This window comes from Pristiophorus japonicus, chromosome 1 (genome assembly GCF_044704955.1).
Source record: "Pristiophorus japonicus isolate sPriJap1 chromosome 1, sPriJap1.hap1, whole genome shotgun sequence".
Taxonomy (NCBI): domain Eukaryota; kingdom Metazoa; phylum Chordata; class Chondrichthyes; family Pristiophoridae; genus Pristiophorus; species Pristiophorus japonicus.
In genome coordinates this window covers 266,973,570-266,995,832 of record NC_091977.1, presented here as the reverse complement: position 1 = coordinate 266,995,832, position 22,263 = coordinate 266,973,570, and the positions used below count along the sequence as shown (strand labels likewise).

General features: G+C 42.8%; 1 protein-coding gene across 4 annotated transcripts in view; it reads left to right on the top strand.

Moving 5' to 3' along the window:
* LOC139270369 (lysine-specific demethylase 4C-like) overlaps window positions 1-22,263 on the top strand; it is a 632,979-nt gene that overhangs the window by 565,659 nt on the left and 45,057 nt on the right. For all 4 annotated transcript variants that reach the window (XM_070888436.1, XM_070888434.1, XM_070888435.1 and 1 more), the window contains exon 19: window positions 696-866. In XM_070888436.1, coding sequence (XP_070744537.1) covers window positions 696-866 — 171 coding nt within the window. The remainder of the gene's footprint in view (window positions 1-695; window positions 867-22,263) is intronic.

Below are 22,263 nucleotides of genomic sequence, written 5' to 3'. Positions count from 1 at the left end.
AGGCCCACGTGAGCCCAGGATATGAATACGTACCTGGAAGGCACGTTCCCATATGCTGGACTGCGAAACTAGGCCTCCGACTGCAATCCTACGTTCCTCCGGGACCACCAGGTATTTTCGTTTAAAAACATTCCCGTCACAGGCGTTCGCATGAAGGAACCCTCTGACTGCAATTTTCCCCCCCAATATGTTTAGCAATGGTCACTTGCATTCTATTTTCGAATGTGGCTCACCATCTGGACTATAGTAGAAAATTATACTTGCTCTGAAATATTGATCTAAAATGTTTGTTGTAGAATTAAATGGACTCGTACACGATGCATTACAAAGCATGTCTTGTCTAATTTCACGCAACGCATTTACTTTAGTGTTGCTCAATGGTGAAAAGTGATGTAAGTGTTCAGTTTAGCTGCAAAATAAATTAATTTGGTGAGATTTTAAGCATTGTTTTTTAATGTGGATGCATTGTTTAACTTTAGCAACAACCAGCTAGCCCATGGCCAGTGATGAGCAACTGTTCTGTGGTTTATAATGGAAGAAAAATAATTGAACTATATTTTCCAAAAGTGCAAAAAATGTGATTTTGCTGTAATATTGCTATCTCTTAATCATGTTGTGTCATTTGTCAGTAAAATCTGTTACGTGAACAAATTGTACTTGGCATAAATTTTATTTTGTCATCCTTTCCTCAAAAGAAAAACAAAACTCTATTCCAAGACTTATCAGTTGGACAGACAGTCATTTCTAAGCACAAGAATGGAAGATACTACAGTTGCAGAGTCACCGGGAGTTCCTCGCAGACTTTCTATCAAGTCATATTTGACGATGGTTCCTTCAGTGATGATCTGTACCCAGAAGACATTGCTGTGAGTATTCTGTTTCTGTTCAATCAGGAAAAGTAGAACTCTTCATTGGTCCCTCTTCAAACTATAACAAAATATTGTAGGTTTTTCCAATCTCTTTCCACCTTCCGGGACCTGGCCTGCGCCGGATAAGGGATTTTGACGGATGAGGGGAGTTCACGTTAAATTGGATGGTACAGGTACTGAGCAATGGGATATCAGGGCTGGCTAGCTTGGGGCTGGGAGTGTGGCAGAGAAATCGTTGGGGGGCAGTGGATCGCGGGGTCAAGCCAGCGATTGCGGGAGTCGGCAGCGAGGAAGAACTTCAATTTGTTCATGTCGGAGCATACACAATATCTATATTATATGAAGAAAGTTCACATTACTTTCTTTTGTTCAGCCTTATTCAAGAAAATGGTATAAAAAAAGTTTTTATCAAATTGAATGAAAATATCTCATAATATCTAGTTATAATACCCATTATTCATTTTGTTCTTTATTTCTGTTTTTCAAGGGAGAGGGCAATGCATCGCTAGTATAAAATCAAATTTAGATTCTCAGAGGTAAAAAGTTTTCACTAAGATCAGTGCCTCAGGTGCCATATGACCATTGAGTAGCAATAAGTGAAGAAATAGTATGCTTGAATCTGGGGGTAGAGGGAATGGAGAGAACAGGAATTGCACTACCTCTCACTCCATAAAACCTGATGTCATTTGCCCGATGATGTGAACAATTCCAATGAACCTGTAATCTGCTGATTTTGCTGACCAAGCTGAGAGGAAAATACTTGTGCTTTTCAAAGAAAGATTCTTAAAAAGTGTAATAATTTTGTTCTGCATTTAATAGTGAGGGCTAAAAGAACTTTTTATTGTTCTGTGTCTGCCCACATTTATAACTAAGACTAGGTTACCTGTGTGATTGCCCTTATTTTGTATCGAAGCAGTCACACAAATAGTCTGTTGATGGAATGGACAGCTTCTGTCAAATTGGGACTATTTGATTGAATTCATTGGTCTTGCTTAAAGGAGAAAGAAAGTGCTGGGAGATTCTTCTCCTCTTAGGCAGTTCCTCGAAGTCGAGGATGACTTGCTTCCACATAAAAATGAGTTCTCAGGTGACTGAAGACTCCAATGCGGGACCTACAGTCTCTGTCACAGGTGGGGCAGACAGTAGTTGGAGGAACGGGAGGTTGGGGTGCCTGGGTTGCCGCGCGCTCCTTCCGCTTTCGACGCTTGGCTTCAGCTTGCTCTCGGCGAAGAGACGAGAGGTGTTCAGCGCCTTCCCGGATGCTTTTCCTCCACTTTGGATGGTCTTGGGCCAGGGATTCCCAGGTGTCAATTGGGGATGTTGCACTTTCTCAAGGAGGATTTGAGGGTATCCTTGAAGAGTTTCCTCTCCCCACCTGGGGCTCGCTTGCGGTGTAGGAGTTCCGAGGAGAGCGCTTGTTTTGGGAATCCCGTGTCAGGTATGCGGACGATGTGGCCTGTCCAACGGAGCTGATTGAGCGTGGTCAGTGCTTCAATGCTGGGGATGTTGGCCTGAGTGAGAACACTGACAATGCTTCTATCCTCCCAATGGATTTGCAGGATCTTGTGGAGGCAGCGTTGGTGGTACTTCTCCAGTGTTTTGAGGTGCCTGCTGTACATAGTCTATGTCTCTGAGGCATATAGGAGGGGGGTATCACTACTGCTCTGTAGACCATGATCTTGGTGCCGGGTTTGAGGTCCTGGTCTTCAAACACTCTCTTCCTCAGGTGACTGAGGGCTGCGCTGGCACACTGGTACAGCTGGGAGATTACTTTTATGTCAGCCATCCCCCTCATCCCATCAGATACAGATATCCTGACAAAATAGTTTAAAAATCTTCTACCCCGTAGATGTGCTACTTTTTAATCATATTTGTTCCAGTTCCATTGCCACTCATTTCAGGTCTGCTCTTGTACTACGAAACAAAATTAGTTGTCATCAGTAAGTGGCCCCTTAGAGAATTCTGTAAAACAACATTGGGTTGGTCCTCGATGGAGGTGTTCAAGCTGAGAAAAATTAGTATCATCTGGGTACTGCTGTGTAACAGCAGGTTTCATAGACTGGAAAAAATAAAATACAACTATGGATATACGTCCCTTGAGGTAACTTAAAAATTATTTTTTCACTATCTATATGCAGAGAGTACTTTGTACTATGAGGATTCCTATTGAGGACAATCTTGTTAAGCTACACAAAACTGATCTGATGTAACAAGGATGATAGCCAGATCACTGTGTGTGTCTGTTACTCAAGGGATTGTAGGAAGTTTAGAACTTAAAGCAAGAATATAAATGGGACTGATAATGTACTGAAAGAAAGGGAGAGGATGGAGAACAGATAACATCAAGCTCAATCATTTTGTGTTCACTGTAATCTTGCAGAAACCCAGTCGTACATTAGTTTATAGTGAAGCATTTAATTTGCTTATGCAATTAATTTCTTTCTACACCGCAAACTCCTCTGAGCATCCAAAGAGAGAGCCACATTTTCTCAGATGCTGTATTTTTTCATCAGCACCCAGTAAAAGTTTCAATCATATAAAATACTTTTTCAGCAAATAAATGTGCAGCAACCATGATGGAAAAATGGCAACCATATTAGCTAACTTGAACATCAAAAACTATTTGCTCTTATTTTTAGTCATACTAATAGTCATTCACGTAGGCTAGACAAGAGGGGGTGGTTCAAAGCTTGCTTTTGGGAATGATTACTGTTTATACAGTCAATGTTCACCTCTCACTTACTTCAAACAACAGTGCAATCTTAGAATTATTTCTTTTAGCAGGATATTGACATTCAGGAGCAATCTTCTTGAGTTAAGTAAAAATATTCCTGAAGAAGTGCCTCAAGGAGGGGTTAGGTTTATAGTGAATAGAGAGGAATTTAATTGGTAATCTGTGATCCATTTTCTTCCTCACTTCATCTTCTGCACACCAGTAGAAATATGACCAGACAATCAATGGAGAGAATCACAAGAGTGAAGACCCATTTAAGACATCTGTTTTTGTTGTAGTGTTGGAACATCACCTATGTGATTCTCCTTATTTTACCAGTTAATTTCACTATCAACAGCTGTAGCCCTGTGCAAAAGAAATTATATTCAAATATACATGATAAAAATACTTTGGTTAGCACATTGTCTTTTTACAGCGATTCAAATTTGAATCCAGATTGATGGGATTGAATATCTCTTCTGTCTGCTGGGTGTAAGGGTCCAATGTGACATGAGTTTGGGTGTTCCCATTCTGATTGCCCTTAATTCTGTTCTGGCTTGGCAATTTCACTCGAAGGCCAAAAGAAAGGTCCATGTGGGAAGTGGAAAAAATTACACTGGCGCATTGGAGGGTGCTTTTCCAGGATTGGAGTTGAGGCATACGTTCCAGCAAACTGAAAGGAGCTTTACTTTGAATTTGACAGTGCTGTGTCTGGCCCGGGAATGTTTATTGTTGATACACATAACACAAATAGAAAAAGGGTTATTTCCCCAGTATTGATATTCATTGCCATGATGACCATCTGTAACGTATTTGCTTCATGGGTTTTTTGCTGAAGAATTCATAGCAACACATTGCTATTGAGAACTAGTTGGTTTATTGACAAAGGTTTAGCAATCATACTACACATTACCAGTTCATCCACTCGGCTCACAACTGCATATCTCATTGTGGATGACCTAGACCCAACGGGTTGTATTGAGTCTTGTGAACATCAAGTGACTGGCTAAGCCACTCACAATGCAACAGCTCTACAACTATTTTAACATACTCACAGGTACATATATTACACCATCCATTTTGTTATAGTTATGTCCTTAATAATCAAAACTTCTCTGCTGCACTGAAACTGCAGCAAGAGTTTATGGCCAAATACTCCTCTAACAGTTCTAAAGCTAAAAATGGAGGCAGAGGAGAGAAAGGCTACAATATTCTTCCTAAGTTCACAGTCCAAAGGAGGCACATCTTGTGAATGACTTTGCACTTCAATTGTATCCTATGCTTTGTTCTTTTAAGAAATAGACTACTGCTCATATATTATCTGGAGTGATGTAAAAAAAATCCATCTATTCCACTTGCTATCCAAAAGCTAAAGAAAATCACCTAAAATAAAAAGACATTTGCAAGTTTTATATCCCTGTCTTTGAGAATAACAGCAAAATAGGCTAGATTCACTTCTTCTGTTGCAGTTCTTCAACACTGTTTGGAGGAAATACATTTAGCTTGTAACGCATTGGGTTGAGTTTTTTTGAGATGAGACCTGGTCTGGTGATTGATGGGGTTAGGTTCTCTAGGTCACAAGCCAAGACCTTGCATCGCTGGAGAGATGGAGAATGTGCAACACTGACTTATCTGGAAAATAGTGAGTTCTTACATATCTCCGGCATCTCCAGACTGTTTCCAATTATGGAGTATGATCATGTTGAAGCCTGAGATTTCAATGCTTCCTACATTCCTAACAGCAAGGTTTGGTCTCAGTCAATTTCTGTATCTGTCCCTCTCTTTTTCTCCTCCTCTCCCTTTCTCCCCAATCTGGAATGAAGGGCAGTTAAATTAGCTTTAGGTATTGCCACAGGACAAATCGGTATGTCTCAACATCATAGTAGTTTGCTATTTCAACAAACAAGGATTTAACCTGTATTTCTAACCTAAAATACAAGAACCATCATAATTGGCACTAGTAGAAACATAGAAAATAGGTGCAGGAATAGGCCATTCGGCCCTTCGAGCCTGCACCACCATTCAATAAGATCATGGCCGATCATTCACCTCAGTACCCCTTTCCTGCTTTCTCTCTCTACCCCTTGATCCCTCTAGCCATAAGGGCCATATCTAACTCCCCCTTGAATATATCCAATGAACTGGCATCAACAACTTTCTGCGGTAGCGAATTTCATAGGTTAACAACTCTCTGAGTGAAGAAGTTTCTTCTCATCTCAGTCCTAAATGGCTTACCCCTTATCCTTAGACTATGTCCCCTGGTTCTGGACTTCCCCAACATCGGGAACATTCTTCCTGCATCTAATCTGACCAGTCCCGTCAGAATTTTATATGTTTCTATGAGATCCCCTCTCATCCTTCTAAACTCCACTTGCCCAGTCGATCCAGTCTCTCCTCATATGTCAGTCCTGCCATCCCGGGAATCAGTCTGGTGAACCTTCGCTGCACTCCCTCAATAGCAAGAATGTCCTTCCTCAGATTAGGAGACCAGACCAGAACTGAACACAATATTCCAGGTGGGTCCTCACTAAGGCCCTGTACAACTACAGTAACACCTCCCTGCTCCTATACTCAAATCCCCTGGCTATGAAAGCCAACGTACCATTTGCCGTCTTCACCACCTGCTGAACCTGCATGCCAACTTTCAACGACTGATGTACCATGACACCCAAGTCTCATTGCACCTCCTCTTTTCCTAATCTGCCGCCATTCAGATAATATTCTGCCTTCGTGTTTTTGCCACCAAAGTGCATAACCTCACATTTATCCACATTATACTGCATCTGCCATGCGTTTGCCCACTCACCTAACCTGTCCAAGTCACCCTGCAGCCTTTTAGCGTCCTCCTCACAGCTCACACTGTCACCCAGCTTAGTGTCATCTGCAAACTTGGAGATATTACACTCAATTCCATCATCCAAATCATTAATGTATATTGTAAATAGCTGGGGTCCCAGCACTGAGCCCTACTGTACCCCACTAGTCACTGCCTGCCATTCTGAAAAGGACCCGTTTATCCCGACTCTCTGCTTCCTGTCTGCCAACCAGTTCTCTATCCACGTCAGTACATTACCCCCAATACCATGTGCTTTAATTTTACATACCAATCTCTTGTGTGGGACCTTGTCAAAAGCCTTTTGAAAGTCCAAATACACCACATCCACTGGTTCTCCCTTGTCCACTCTACCAGTTACATCCTCTCAAAATTCTAGAAGATTTGTCAAGCAGGATTTCCCTTTCATAAATCCATGCTGACTTGGACCGATCCTGTCACTGCTTTCCAAATGTGCTGCTATTTCATTTTTGGTAATTGATTCCAACATTTTCCCCACTACTGATGTCATAATTACCCGTTTTTTCTCTCCCTCCTTTCTTAAAAGTAGGGATACAAGATGGTTTCAAAGGACCCTCTTTCTGATTTTCCCTACTTTGCTGTGGGAACTACATACTTCAAAGGCTACTCCTAATCCATGGTAAAGTTTACTCTTTGTAGTTTTCTTTCTTTACTCAGTAAGCAAACTAGGCAAAAATTAGCAGGCGCAGAGCATGAGCTGAGAAAAATCATATACTTAGTAGTTGATACAGACAACAGAGGATTGAATGAGAACAGCAGGAAACAGCAATGATACTGGCACGGAATAATAAGCGAGACTAGGTAGGAAGGCAGAGAATTAGGCGTGAGGGAAAGATTGTAATAGTTTGACTAGAAACAAACAGACCATCATTGGACTGAGTAAAATTAAGCGTGTCGACAAATGTGTCTGGGAAGTGGTGGAGGCAGTCCAAGTCCAAGAAAAATGTTCCTTGAGAAAGTACATAGAAGATTGTAATGTGGAAGGTAGAATTATGAATTCTGTTCCTTTCCTCGCTTACCCCCTTCCCCCTTATCCCAAGGATCAGGGCTCCACTAAGACAGTTTATTTTGTACATGTTCTCTTTAACCTTGAATCCTGTGGAGTTGGTTCTCTTTTTTTTTCCCAATGCGCTGGTGCTGGATTATTTTACTTTTTCTCTTCTGAAATCTATATGAAAGCTCCAACCTCTTAATTAATTCTGAATAGTAATGGCTTACAAACCACTGCTTTAGGGCTGTAACTTGCTTATAGTTTGCCAAATTTTTTTCATTTAGATTTTGTTTGGTACTCATTGTGGCATAACATTTGCAACTAAACCTGTACATGTGGTAATACGGCATCAAAACTGTTCCACAGCATTATATTTAATAGCTGATAGTTTTTTCTATAGCATGACCTCAGTTTGGCAGCATAGGAAGTTTGTAGCGCTGTGGTTACTTTTACATGAACTAGCTGCATTCTGATTAATTTTATCACTTTTCACTTTGGGTGAAGTGACCCTTCATTCATCTCATCTGTCACACAATACAGCAAGCTAGCTTCCTCTATACATCCATCGAATAGTATCTTCAATAGAAGGCATAAAAGGATCTGCAATCTATTGCCCATCCTCTTGTTTGAAGGAGGATCTGTGGACACAAGTGTCTTAATAGAAAGGAATCATAATTTAAAAAAAGACAAAGTAAAGTATATAGATATATATATATATATTATGGCCAAGAATTTGTGCTTTGGGCACAATCATCGTTCCTGGCGCAAATTGTGCTAGTTTTGCAAAGTGAACTTTTTGCTCAAGTTTCCGCTCAAACTCATATATACATCATCGAACGTAAAATCTGCCATGAACCAATGCAAGTGGGCAGTGTTTATAATGTAATTTTTTTGCATTAAAAATATTCATTGATCTTTTTAAGAGTGGTAACCCTGTGCGGTTTTATTAATATAGCTGAAAATGGTTTTATCACAAAAAATAAACATTCTTAATCAGAGTATCTAGCCCACCACCTATGAGTAACCCAATTTTAAATCACTAAAAATTAATTTTACTTAAAACTCTGCAAAACCAGAGGGAGAGATTTGGGATGGATAATATGTTGAGGGGGGAATACTCTTTTGAGGTAGAGAGGGAGAATAACCCCTTTGCAGGAGTGGGAGAAATGGTTGCTGTCAAGGCTTAGTGGGTCCACAACACAAAGCAGCATATCATAGGAACAGGAACAGGAGAAGGCCATACGGCCCCTCGAGCCTGCTCCGCCATTCAATAAGATCATGGCTGATCTGATCATGGACTGAGCTCCACTTCCCCGCCCGCTCCCCATAACCTCTTATCCCCTTATTGTTTAAGAAATTGTCTATTTCTCAAATTTATTCACTGTCCCAGCTTCCACAGCTCTCTGAATCAGCAAATTCCACAGATTTACAACCCTCTGAGAGAAGAAATTTCTCCTCATCTGTTTTAAATGGGCGGCCCCTTATTCTAAGATCATGCCCTCTAGTTCTAGCCCCCCCCCACCCCCCACAATGGAAACATTCTCTCTGCATCCACCTTGTCAAGCCCCCTCATAATCTTACACGTTTCGATAAGATCACCTCTCATTCTTCTGAATTCCAATGAGTAGAGACCAGCCTACTCAACCTTTCCTCACAAGTCAACCCCCTCATCCACCGAATCAACCTAGTGAACCTTCTCTGAACTGCCTCCAAAGCAAGTATATCCTTTCGTAAATATGGAAACCAAAACTGCACGCAGTATTCCAGATGTGGCCTCACCAATACCTTATATAGCTGTAGCAAGACTACCCTGCTTTTATACTCCATCCACTTTGTATTAAAAGCCAAGATACCATTGGCCTTCCTGATCACTTGCAGTACCTGCATACTATCCTTTTGTGTTTCATGCACAAGTACCCCCAGGTCCCGCTGTACTTGCAGCATTTTGCAATCTTTCTCCATTTCAATAATAACTTGTTCTTCTATTTTTTTCTGCCAAAGTGCATGACCTCACATGTTCCAACATTATACTCCATCTGCCATATTTTTGCCCACTCACTTAGCCTGTCTATATCCTTTTGCAGATTTTGTGTGTCCTCCACACACATTGCTCTTCCTCGCATCTTTGTATCGTCAGCAAACTTGGCTATGTTACATTCAGTCCCTTCTTCCAAGTCGTTAATATAGATTGTAAATAGTTGGGGTCCCAGCATTAATCCCTCCGGCATCCCACTAGTTACTGGTTTCCAACCAGAGAATGAACCATTTATCCCGACTCTCTGTTTTCTGTTTGTTAGCCAATCCTCTATCCATGCTAATATATTATCCCCAACCCCGTGAACTTTTATCTTGTGCAGTAACCTTTTATGTGGCACCTTGTCAAATGCCTTCTGGAAGTCCAAATACACCACATCCACTGGTTCCCCTTTATCCACCCTGTTTGTTACATCCTCAAAGAACTCCAGCAAATTTGTCAAACATGACTTCCCCTTCATAAATCCATGCTGACTCTGCCTGCCCGAATTTTGCTTTTCCAAATATCCTGCTATTGCTTCTTTAATAATGGACTCCAGCATTTTCCCAACCACAGATGTTGTCTCCTCTGTCTCCATATCCTTTGTCTCACTGTGACCGATGCCATGGGAGATTAACTGGTATGTATAAAAATGTATAGTCAGGCCTTGTGTGCAAAAGTCTGGTTGTAGAAGAATGCGGTGTGTATGGATTCCCTCCCACACCCGCCTCAAAAAAGCATTCCCCCCTCAACATATTATCCATCCCAAATCTCTCCCTAACTCCAAAATCATCTCAAAAGCTTGATAATGATGTAAGCCCAATGATGTAAACCTATGAAGTTTGTAATTATATTGTATAATCCTTACACAACACCATTAACGTACTGTTCCTTTAATCTTTTATCCTGTTGACAAAGTAATAGACATAACATTTTGTAATAGATCAAGCATCATAAAGATCACAAGTTTTTAAATCTTTGACAAAGTTGACTTAATTGAATGTATACTGTTGCAGCTGCGTGGTGTAATGTTTACATTGAGCTCATCTTTCTGTGGTTTCTACTTGGTTTCAGTGCTTACTTTGATTTGTGTCCCAGATGGTTTTTTTCATGTAAAATTAGGACTCGGGTTTGACTTTCTCTTTCCATATTATAATGTATTTGAAGTTTTTCACTCTGCTTTATCTCGGATTTCACATATCAGTGCATGGTTGACTTGCTGTTTTTGTGGATAGTTGGATTTAGCTGTTTCAATGCAGAGCAGGAATGGGCTGGGCAATAAGTTAAATGGTCAACTGTGATGGTTTTCTTTTATATTGAGGATTTTCTTTCAGGAGGTTGTGTTTAACTTGAGGTCATCCAAAACTCGACAGCCTGTGTCCTAACTCGCACCAAGTCTCGCTCACCCATCACCCCTGTGCTCGCTGACCTACATTGGTTTCCAGTTAAGCAATGATTCATAGAAACATAGAAACATAAAAAATAGGTGCAGGAGCAAGCCATTCACCCCTTCTAGCTTGCACCGCCATTCAATGAGTTCATGGCTGAACATGAAACTTCAGTACCCCCTTCCTGCTTTCACGCCATACCCCTTGATCCCCCGAGTAGTAAGGACTTCATCTAACTCCCGTTTGAATATATTTAGTGAATTGGCCTCAACTACTTTCTGTGGTAGAGAATTCCACAGGTTCACCACTCTCTGGGTGAAGAAGTTTCTCCTTATCTTGGTCCTAAATGGCTTACCCCTTATCCTTAGACTGTGACCCCTGGTTCTGGACTTCCCCAACATTGGGAACATTCTTCCGGCATCCAACCTGTCCAAACCCGTCAGAATTTTAAACGTTTCTATGAGGTCCCCTCTCACTCTTCTGAACTCCAGTGAATACAAGCCCAGTTGATCCAGTCTTTCTTGATAGGTCAGTCCCACCATCCCGGGAATCAGTTTGGTGAATCTTCGCTGCACTCCCTCAATAGCAAGAATGTCCTTCCTCAAGTTAGGAGACCAAAACTGTACACAATACTCCAGGTGTGGCCTCACCAAGGCCCTGTACAACTGTAGCAACACCTCCCTGCCCCTGTACTCAAATCCCCTCGCTATGAAGGCCAACATGCCATTTGCTTTCTTAACCGCCTGCTGTACCTGCATGCCAACCTTCAATGACTGATGTACCATGACACCCAGGTCTCGTTGCACCTTCCCTTTTCCTAATCTGTCACCATTCAGATAATAGTCTGTCTCTCTGTTTTTACCACCAAAGTGGATAACCTCACATTTATCCACATTATACTTCATCTGCCACGCATTTGCCCACTCACCTAACCTATCCAAGTCACTCTGCAGCCTCATAGCATCCTCCTCGCAGCTCACACTGCCACCCAACTTAGTGTCATCCGCAAATTTGGAGATACTACATTTAATCCCCTCGTCTAAATCATTAATGTACAATGTAAACAACTGGGGCCCCAGCACAGAACCCTGCGGTACCCCACTAGTCACTGCCTGCCATTCCGAAAAGTCCCCATTGACTCCTACTCTTTGCTTCCTGTCTGACAACCAGTTCTCAATCCACGTCAGCACACTACCCCCAATCCCATGTGCTTTAACTTTGCACATTAATCTCCTGTGTGGGACCTTGTCGAAAGCCTTCTGAAAGTCCAAATATACCACATCAACTGGTACTCCTTTGTCCACTTTATTGGAAACATCCTCAAAAAATTCCAGAAGATTTGTCAAGCATGATCTCCCTTTCACAAATCCATGCTGACTTGGACCTATCATGTCACCATTTTCCAAATGCGCTGCTATGACATCCTTAATAATTGATTCCATCATTTTAACCACTACTGAGGTCAGGCTGACCGGTCTATAATTCCCTGCTTTCTCTCTCCCTCCTTTTTTAAAAAGTGGGGTTACATTGGCTGCCCTCCACTCCATAGGAACTGATCCAGAGTCAATGAAATGTTGGAAAATGACTGTCAATGCATCCACTATTTCCAAGGCCACCTCCTTAAGTACTCTGGGATGCAGTCCATCAGGCCCTGGGGATTTATCGGCCTTCAATCCCATCAATTTCCCCAACACAATTTCCCGACTAATAAAGATTTCCCTCAGTTCCTCCTCCTTACTAGACCCTCTGACCACTTTTATATCCGGAAGGTTGTTTGTGTCCTCCTTAGTGAATACTGAACCAAAGTACGTGTTCAATTGGTCTGCCATTTCTTTGTTCCCCGTTATGACTTCCCCTGATTCTGACTGCAGGGGACCTACTAACCTTTTTCTCTTTACATACCTATAGAAACTTTTGCAATCCGCCTTAATGTTCCCTGCAAGCTTCTTCTCGTACTCCATTTTCCCTGCCCTAATCAAACCCTTTGTCCTCCTCTGCTGAGTTATAAATTTCTCCCAGTCCCCAGGTTCGCTGCTATTTCTGGCCAATTTGTATGCCATTTCCTTGGCTTTAATACTATCCCTGATTTCCCTAGATAGCCACGGTTGAGCCACCTTCCCTTTTTTATTTTTACGCCAGACAGGAATGTACAATTGTTGTAATTCATCCATGCGGTCTCTAAATGTCTGCCATTGCCCATCCACAGTCAACCCCTTAAGTATCATTAGCCAATCTATCATAGCCAATTCATGCCTCATACCTTCAAAGTTACCTTTCTTTAAGTTCTGGACCATGGTCTCTGAATTAACTGTTTCATTCTCCATCCTAATGCAGAATTCCACCATATTATGGTCACTCTTCCCCAAGGGGCCTCGCACAATGAGATTGCTAATTAATCCTCTCTCATTACACAACACCCAGTCTAAGATGGCCTCCCCCCTAGTTGGTTCCTCGACATATTGGTCTAGAAAACCATCCCTTATGCACTCCAGGAAATCTTCCTCCACCGTATTGCTTCCAGTTTGGCTAGCCCAATCTATGTGCATATTAAAGTCAACCATTATAACTGCTGCACCTTTATTGCATGCACTTCTCATTTCTTGTTTGATGCCCTCCCCAACATCACTACTACTGACTCGATTTCAAAATTCTCATCCTTGTTTACAAATCCCTCCATGGCCTCGCCCCTCCCTATCTCTGTAATCTTCTCCAGCCCTACAACTCCCCGAAATGTCTGCGCTCCTCTAATTCTGCCCTCTTAAGCATCCCTGATTATAATCGCTCAACCATTGGTGGCCGTGCCTTCAGCTGCCTGGGCCCTAAGCTCTAAAACTCCCTCCCTCTCTGCAGCTCTACCTCTTTTTCCTTTAGGATGCTCCCTAAAATCTACCTTTTTGATCAAGCTTTTGGTCATCTGCCGTAATTTCTTTTTATGTGGCTCCGTCAAATTTATTTGTTTTGTCTCATAACAATCTTGTTAAAGGTGCTATATAAATACAAGTTGCTATTGACATTACTGTTTCTAAGACCTGTCACTTACAACAAGCTGCACCTTTTTCTGTGGGCCCTTTTGTCTTATTTTATATGTCTCTTCCACCTTTCTCCCTATAATCCATTATGGCTGCAACTCTGTGTTTCGCCTTTTTTACAATTGCAGCTTCAATTATCATTGCGCGTGCTAAAAGCAAAGCATCTTATTCTCGATCAGACCTTGTATGCAAAAAATAGTTACAAACTCAAAAAACTCTAAACTAATTTGTCAAACATGATTTCCCTTTCCCAAGTCTGCCCAATCCTATTTCTAAGTGCCCTGTTACCACGTCCTTAATAATAGATTCTCGCATTTTCCCTACTACTGATGTCAGGCTAACTGGTCTGCAGTTCCCCGGTTTCTCTCCCTCCTTTTTTATTTAGCAGGGTTACATTTGTTACCTTCCAATCCGTGGGAACCATTCCAGAATCTATGGAATTTTGGAAGATGACGACCAATGCTTCACTATCTTTACAGCTCCCTCTTTTAAAACCCTAGGGCTGGATTTTCGGCTTTTGCGATTTCGGGACGCTAATCGCGGCAGGACGTAAAAATAGCACCTGAAAATTGTTTGCTCCCTTGACTGCAAGTTTAGGCAAAAATATAAGTTGGAGGAGCGTTGACGTTAACTTCGGCGTTGCACAACGGACTTTATGCGCCTGAGCCGAAACTCGCTGCGGTAAAGAAGTTTCATTGTTGTTTAGTACCCTGCAGCATAACGTTATATATTGTACTGTTTATTTTGGTTGGGGGTAGGGGGGGGGGGGGGGGGAGTTTTTGTGACTTTGTTGCAGTAAAATATATGAAGCATCATTTGCCATTGGTGTCTTGTGGGTCATTCCAACGTTCACTGGAGATGTGCCCTTAACTGCCCTTACAACTTAAGTGAGAAAATTTAATAGAGGCATTACTAGTTCACCAGCATATCATGCTCCATGCTATTGCCAGGTGGCGTCAAGCTAGAAGACGGGCTCTTAGCCATACTAGCCCACGGATGAGGAGAGGCCGAAGACATCCAGGGAGGAGGTCTCACCCGCCCCCCCTCCCCCCCGGGTTTACCGGCAACCAATGCTCATACCGGCAGCTCTCTGAGAAGCAGTGTGTGAGAAGGTTGCGCTTCCGAAAGGAAGTGCCCAATATTAGTTCCATCCCTCAGTTTCCTCCATTTAGGAGAGCCGATCCATTATGAGATGGCGACGTGCGACTCTTGGTCCGGCTGCATCTCCACGCTGCCTCTCCCATGGATAGGATGCCTATCCAATGGGGTACTCGACAGGCTCCTCTTTGTCATACTCCTCCTCCTGAGATGGGCGTGCAGTCCCCACTGGCAATGCCTGACCCCTCATGATGGCCAAGTTGTGCAGCATGCAGCACACCACAATGAATTCGGATATCTGTTGAGGGGAGTATTGAAGGCTGCCTCCAGAGCTGTGCAGGCATCAGTCTGCCTGTAGGAGATGGCATATCTCTGTCAGTACTTCCTTTCAGAAGCACAGCCTTCTCACACATTGTTCCTCAGAGAGCTTGAGGTATGAGCGTTGGTCCTGTAAACTTGTGGGGGAGTGCGGCCTCCTCCCCGGATATCTTCAGCCTTTCCTCATCCGTAGAGCCTTTCTTCTAGCTTGACACTGCCTGGCAATAGCATGGAGCATGATACGCTGGCGAACTAATAATGTCCTCATTAAATTCTCTCACTGAAGTTGTAAGGGCAATGTAATTGCAGATCAAAGTGAAGTTTGCAAGACAAAGCTTCACTCAGCATTATGTGCGCAACCGTTGTAGTCAATATGACCTGCGATGTCGGATCCTTATCCCTCCATTTAAATACGCTACCAATACTGCCTGCTGCACCCTGGGACTACCTTTTTTTCAGGCATTTCCTGAGGCAGGCGTTAAATGAGGCGATAGGCCCGAAAGTTCCATCTGGGGCACGAGCGCAGCGTTGCACAACGATTGACGTCATAATCACAGCCTGGCGCTAAATCCTAGATGCCCCGTTTCACGCCCAGAAACAGCATTTATCGCCCCGCCGGGGCGCAATATAGCTGAAAATCCAGCTCCTAGGATGTAAGCCATCAGGTCCAGGGGATTTATCTGCTTTCAGTCCCATTAATTTCTCCAGTACTATTTTCTTATTTATACTCATTTCTTTCAGCTCCATTTCTCACTAGACCCTTGGTTCTCCACTATTTCCTGAATGTTTTTTGCGTCTTCTTCCATAAAGACAGACACATAGTATTTGTTTAATTGCTTTGCCAGTTCCTTATTCTGCATTATAATTTCTCTTGTCTCAGCCGATAAGGGATCCATGTTTACTTTTGATAATCTTTTCCTTTTTACATACCTATAGAAGCTTTTACAGTCTGTTTTTATGTCTCTCATTATATTTCCATTTCTTCATCAATTTCTTGGACCTTCTTTGCTGAATTCTAAAATCTTCCCAATCCTCAGGCTTACTATTTTTGGCAACATTATAGGCCTCTTCCTTAATCTAATACTATCTTTAATTTCTCTTGTTAACCACGGTTGGACCATTTTTCCCATGGTGTTTTTATTCCTTAAGGGAATGTATATTCGTTGGAAATTATGAATTATTTTCTTTAAATATTTGCCATTGCTTTTCTACTGTCCTATCTTTTAATCTAGTCTCATAAACCTACCTTAGCCAACTCGCCTCTCATACCTACGTAGTTTGCTTTGTTCAGATTTAGGACTCTAGTTTTGGACATAACTAAATCACTCTCAAACTCAACATAAAAATCTATCATATTATTATCACTGCTCCCCAGATGCTTCTTTACTACAATGTTATTAATGAACCCTGTTTCATTGCACAATACTAGATCTAAAATAACCAATTCCCTAGTAGGTTCCTCGATAAACTGATCCAGAAAACTATCTTGAATGCATTCCATTAACTCTTCCTCTGCACAATTACTGCAAATTTGGTTTGCCCAATCTATATGTAAGATAATGTCCCCCATGATTACTGTGATACCCCTGTTACATGCATCTCTAATTTCCTGATTTATACTCTGCCTGACACTACAACTACTATTAGGGGCCTATAAACCACTCCTGCTAGTGTTTTCTGCCGCATGTTGTTTCTTGACTCCACCCAAACTGATTCTACATTTTATTTTTCTGAGCCAAGATCCTTTCTCTCTACTGTCTTTATCCCCTCCTTTATTATCAGGGCTAATCCCCCCCCCCCCCCCTCTCTTTTCCATTCTGCCTGTCTCTTCTAAAAGTCAGATATCCTGGAATATTTAGTGCCCAACCTTGGTCATTCTGCAACCATGTTTCTGTAATGGCTATTAAATCAAACCCATTTATTTCTACCTGTGCTATTAATTCATCTATTTTGTTGTGAATGCTTCGTGCATTCAGATATATAGTACCTTTAGCTTTAACTTTTTTCTATTTTACCCTAATGTGATTTTAGTCACTGGTGCCCTATTACCTTTATTAATCTCTTTGTCCCTTTCTGACCCACTGTGCTTATCTCTACCGAGACCACTACTCTGCTCTAGCCTTGAAATTTCTCTGACTGCTTTTGAATTTATCCTTTCATTAATCCTCCCAGCCCCACTTCATTCGGTTAAATCCCTATCCAAAAAGAAAAAGAAAGATTTACATTTATATAGCACCTTTCACGCCCACCAGACGTCTCAAAGTGCTTTACAGCAAATTACGTACTTTTGGACTGTAGTCACTATTGTAATGTGGGAAATATGGCAGCCAATTTGCGCATTGAGGGATTAATATTGGCCAGGTCACCGGGGATAACTCCCCTGCTCTTCTTCAAAATAGTGCCATGGGATCTTTTATGTCCACCTGAGAGAGCAGACGGGGCCTCGGTTTAACGTCTCATCCGAAAGACGGCACTTCTGACAGTGCAACACTCCCTCAGCACTGCGATGGAGTTTCAGCCTAAAGCTATGTGCTCAAGTCCCTGGAGTGGGATTTGAACCCACAACCTTCTAAATCTACCGAGTTATTGGTGGCTATCTTCTATTTATAGCCCCTAGTTTTGGTGCCTCCACAAGTGGAAACAACTTCTCTACATCTACTCAATCAAAACCTTTCATACTCTTAACGAGCTCTATCGGGTCACCCTTCACTCTTCTCTTTCCTAGAGAAAAGAGCCCCAGCCTGTTCAGCCTTTCTTGATAAGCATATCCTCTCAGTTTTGGTATGACCCTTGTGAATCATTTTTGCACTTTTTCCGCAGAGTGCCTCTATATTCTTTTTATAATACGGTGACCAGAACTGTGTACAGTACTGTACACAGTTTAACCAAGGTTCGACACAAGATTAACATAACTTCTGTGCTTTTCAATACTATCCCTCGAGAAATGAACCCCAGTGCTTGGTGTACTTTTTTATGGCCTTTTTTATGACCAGTGTCACTACTTTTAGTGATTTGTGCATCTGTACCTCTAGATTCCTTTGCTCCTCTATCCCATTCAGACTCTTATTATCCAAGCAGTATGTAGCCTCCTTATTCTTCTTACCAAAGTGTATGTAACACCTCACATTTATTTTGCCTATGAATTGAGGCTTCCTTTTGTCCTTTGCTTTTGGAGGACAGTAAAATAAGCCAAGTTCCAGCAAGCGGTTTAGAACTTTATCTCCTCAAAACACTTGCTGGGAGAGAGGATGCTAAATGAGAGCCCTATTTATCTTAACCTTTCAGTCATGACTTCAAAGGCACAGGTCTGGCATGTCATAAAAAAAATAGTAGTTTACACCTATCATTTAAAAACTTAGTGTTCACTTTAAGCTTTAATATTAGTCTATATTAGCTGTGGAAACAATATCTGCTGAGACATTCAGTGATTGTATAGCCTCTACAGTTATAAAGGTAGAGCTTTGCGTGGCATTTGAGTTAAATCCTTATCAGGAAAAAAAATCAATAAATGTACAGTTACAGAGGACTTTGATCCCAGTTCTCTGTTAGCTTTAGGCCTTTTTACCTTATTGGATCCTGGATTTATATTGTGACCTGCCATCATTCATCCTGTAGCCTGTTGGAGGCCATTTCATAAAATGGAGATTCTGCATATGTGTAACTGCATTGCCATTGTGAAGTATTAACTTCAGCTGTTCAGCAGCCTGTAGCTAGAACAGGAATTGCCCCCCAAAAAATTTAAAAATCGATGAATAATTTAATAATTGCCAGTCTTATTTTACATTTTTTTGTTCTGTTCAGCACTTTTCTCTGAAGAAAAAGAACCTGCAACTCCCCGAGTGCTTTGCCTATTGGTGGCTTTACTGGTTGCCAGTGCTGTTTGATACAGGGTCCTGGAGACTGCAGCCTGCAAAATTGATACAGAGCTGGTTACTTGTGTCTAAGTACTTACATTGTGATGGAATTGACTTGGTGCGTTTAGTGGGCAAGGCTAAAACATGCTTAATCTGATGTATTACAAGGTCTTCAACAATGTGGTCCTGAAATCTAGACCTTAGATATTATACACTTGAGAGTGATGTTGATGACAGGAGAAGCTTACTTCTGCCAAAGGTGATAATCTCTGCAGGGAAAATTGCTTTTTAAAACAATAAATGTCTCCGTAATATTGTTTGTTTCCTCCCCCTCAGTCCATCTGCTGCTGAAACCCTCAACCATGCTTTTGTTACCTCCAGATTCGACTTTTCCAAAGCTCTGGCTGGCCTCCTCTCTTCCTTGCTCCACAAACTTCAGCTCATCAGAAACTATGCTGCCCGTACACTAACTTGCACCAAGTGCTATCGCCCCATTATACAAATCAAAGTTGCTATTGTAGTAAAAGTAGCCAATGGAAACCACCATCTGCATAGTTCATAGCCAGCAGTCAATTGATTTAGCAGAGCTGCCTCTGAGCATGAAACAGTCATGCTGTGTAGGAATCTCCTCTTTAAGCAATACTTTTCTGAGACCCCAAATAAAAGTAAAAAAATGCCTTATTTGATTCCATAAAATTATATCAAATTGAACAATTTAGCAGTGCCAATCTTGAGTTTTAGACCTCGATTGACTGACAAACTAGCTTTTGGAAAAGTGTTTTTAACCACGCAGGAGGATCTATTTTCTAATGCTACTTCCACTCATGAAATAAACAGTCAGCCAGGATGCAGAATTTTTAGTGGAAAGGGCTTGACGGGCCGAATGGCCGCCTTCTGTGTTGTAACCATTCTGTGGGCCCAAGTTTCCACATGATTCGCGCCTGATTTTTAGGAGCAACAGGTGGAGAACGGACTATTTTAGAAATCGCAATTCTCCACATTTTTTTTTCTGCAGTTCTAGTCAGGTAGAACAGTTCTAGTTTAGAACAGAATTTTTTCTTCAAAAGGGGGCGTGTCCGGCCACTGACGCCTGATTTGAAAGTTTCCACAGTGAAAATGTACTCCAAACTAAAGTAGAATGGCGCCAGTGAAGATTTATAAGCCAAGAAAAGATTAAATAAACCATCTTCCTACCTGTGTGAAAGTGCTTCAGCCAGGGAGAATTATGCAGCTGTTAGTGCCACTGAGCGAGAGAGGGAGGGAGAGAGAGAAGGGGAGAGAGGGAGAGAGGGAGGGAGAGAGGGAGAGGGAGGGGGAGGGGGAGAGGAGGGGGAGAGAGGGGAGGGAGGAGGGGGAGGGGAGGGAGGAGGGAGAGGGAAGGAGGGGGGGGGTCGGGGCAGAGAGGGGAGGGTTGGGGAACAGGAGCGGGTGTCGGGTCGGTGGGGCGGGGGGGAGCGGGCCTCGGGTCGGGTCGGGGCGGGGGGTGCGGGGAGCGGGTGTCGGGTCTCGGTCGGGGCGGGGGGAGCGGGTGTCGGGTCGGGGCTGGGGGAGGGGGGGAAGAGCGGGTGTCGGGGCGGGGGGGGCGGGTGCGGGCCTCGGGTCGGGGCGGGGGGTGGAGGGGAGCGGGTCTCGGGGTGGGAGCGGGTGTCGGGTCTCAGTCGGGGCGGGGGGGGAGCGGGTCTCGGGTGTCGGGTCAGGGAGAGCGGGTGTCGGGTCGGCGGGGGGGCGAGCGGGTGTCAGGTCGGGTCAGGGGGGGAAGCGAGTGTCGGGTCTGGTCGGGCGGGGAGCAGGAGCTGGCCGTGGGAGGAGCCTCATTCACGCAGCCCCAGTGAGGCCATTGGGCCAGGGCTTGGGGCTGCGTGCTTCGGGCCCCTCCCACACAGTTCGGCGCCTGGAGCTACTGCACTTGCGTGCCGACTGTAGCGCGCATGTGCAGAGGTCCCGGCACTGTTTTCAGCGCAGGGACCTAGCTCCGCCCCCCCCACAGCTCGTGCTGGCTGCGCCGAGGGCAGAGGACCTGTCAGTCGGTGGAGAATATCGAGGATTTTTTTAGGCGCCGTTTTAGGCGCGAAAAATGGGCGCCCAGCTCGGAGGGGCGCCCGTTTTTTTTCTTGTGGAAACTTGGGCCCTATGATTCTATATTACTGTGGTCAAAATACTGTCAACAAGTACATTTATTACTCTTGATATTTGTTTCAGTGTCGAGAGTGTTTCAGCTAAAATTAAAATGTGTATAAGCTAAAAAAGATTCTGGACTTCCCCTGGACTGGTTGTCAGTGTAAGGATAATGTGTCCGGAACAGTGTAAAACTAAAGGTGCCATGTTCTATATCTATTCTAAGAGGGTTACAGTAGACTCGTAAATCTCATTGCAACTTACCCTAGTGCTTCCAATATTTAAATTGTGGGGGTTGGGGGGGGAGGGGCAGCGGGGAGGCAGTAGAGAGAATAATTTTGTAATCCTCCTGATTTGACAAGTTAAACCTAATAAACATACTTTGAAAATAGATCCCCTGTTTTAGTATAACAAATACACTCAAAGTAAAATTGGATTTATGCATTTAGAATTACAGATGAAAATCAACTATCTAACCTAATTTGCATTTGCAATTTAAGTATAATTACAATATTTCATTAATGTATTCTTTTGGCATATTAAGTATAACTCCAAAACTCTGAAATTGAGACTTGTGCTTTTAGAATTTATAGGCAAATCTCTATTATTTAAATAAGCAAATTGATTCTAATTAGCATACATCATTAATAAGATTCAGCTTTTTAGCATGATATACCTGCTTGAGTTTCATGATTGAGATTGAGAGCATTCTTCCTTGTTCAGTCAACCTTCATGTACGATTGGGATACACTGTTACCCACAGGAGAATAAATCAACTAGCAGCATTATCGTCATGAAATTTGCACATGTTTGGAGGCATTTTGAACAGGTGCCTTTTTCCTTTTCTGTGATTGTGACCGTGACCCCCCTATAAATATTGACATACTCCCAAGGGCCCCTTTGCTAACCTCTGAAACACGGAGGAATTTTAACCCCCTGGAAAGGTAGGTTGGGAGCGGATGGCTTGGGAGTGCAACTCTGCTCCGACGCGCCACTTCCAGGTTTGACAGAGGTGTGTTT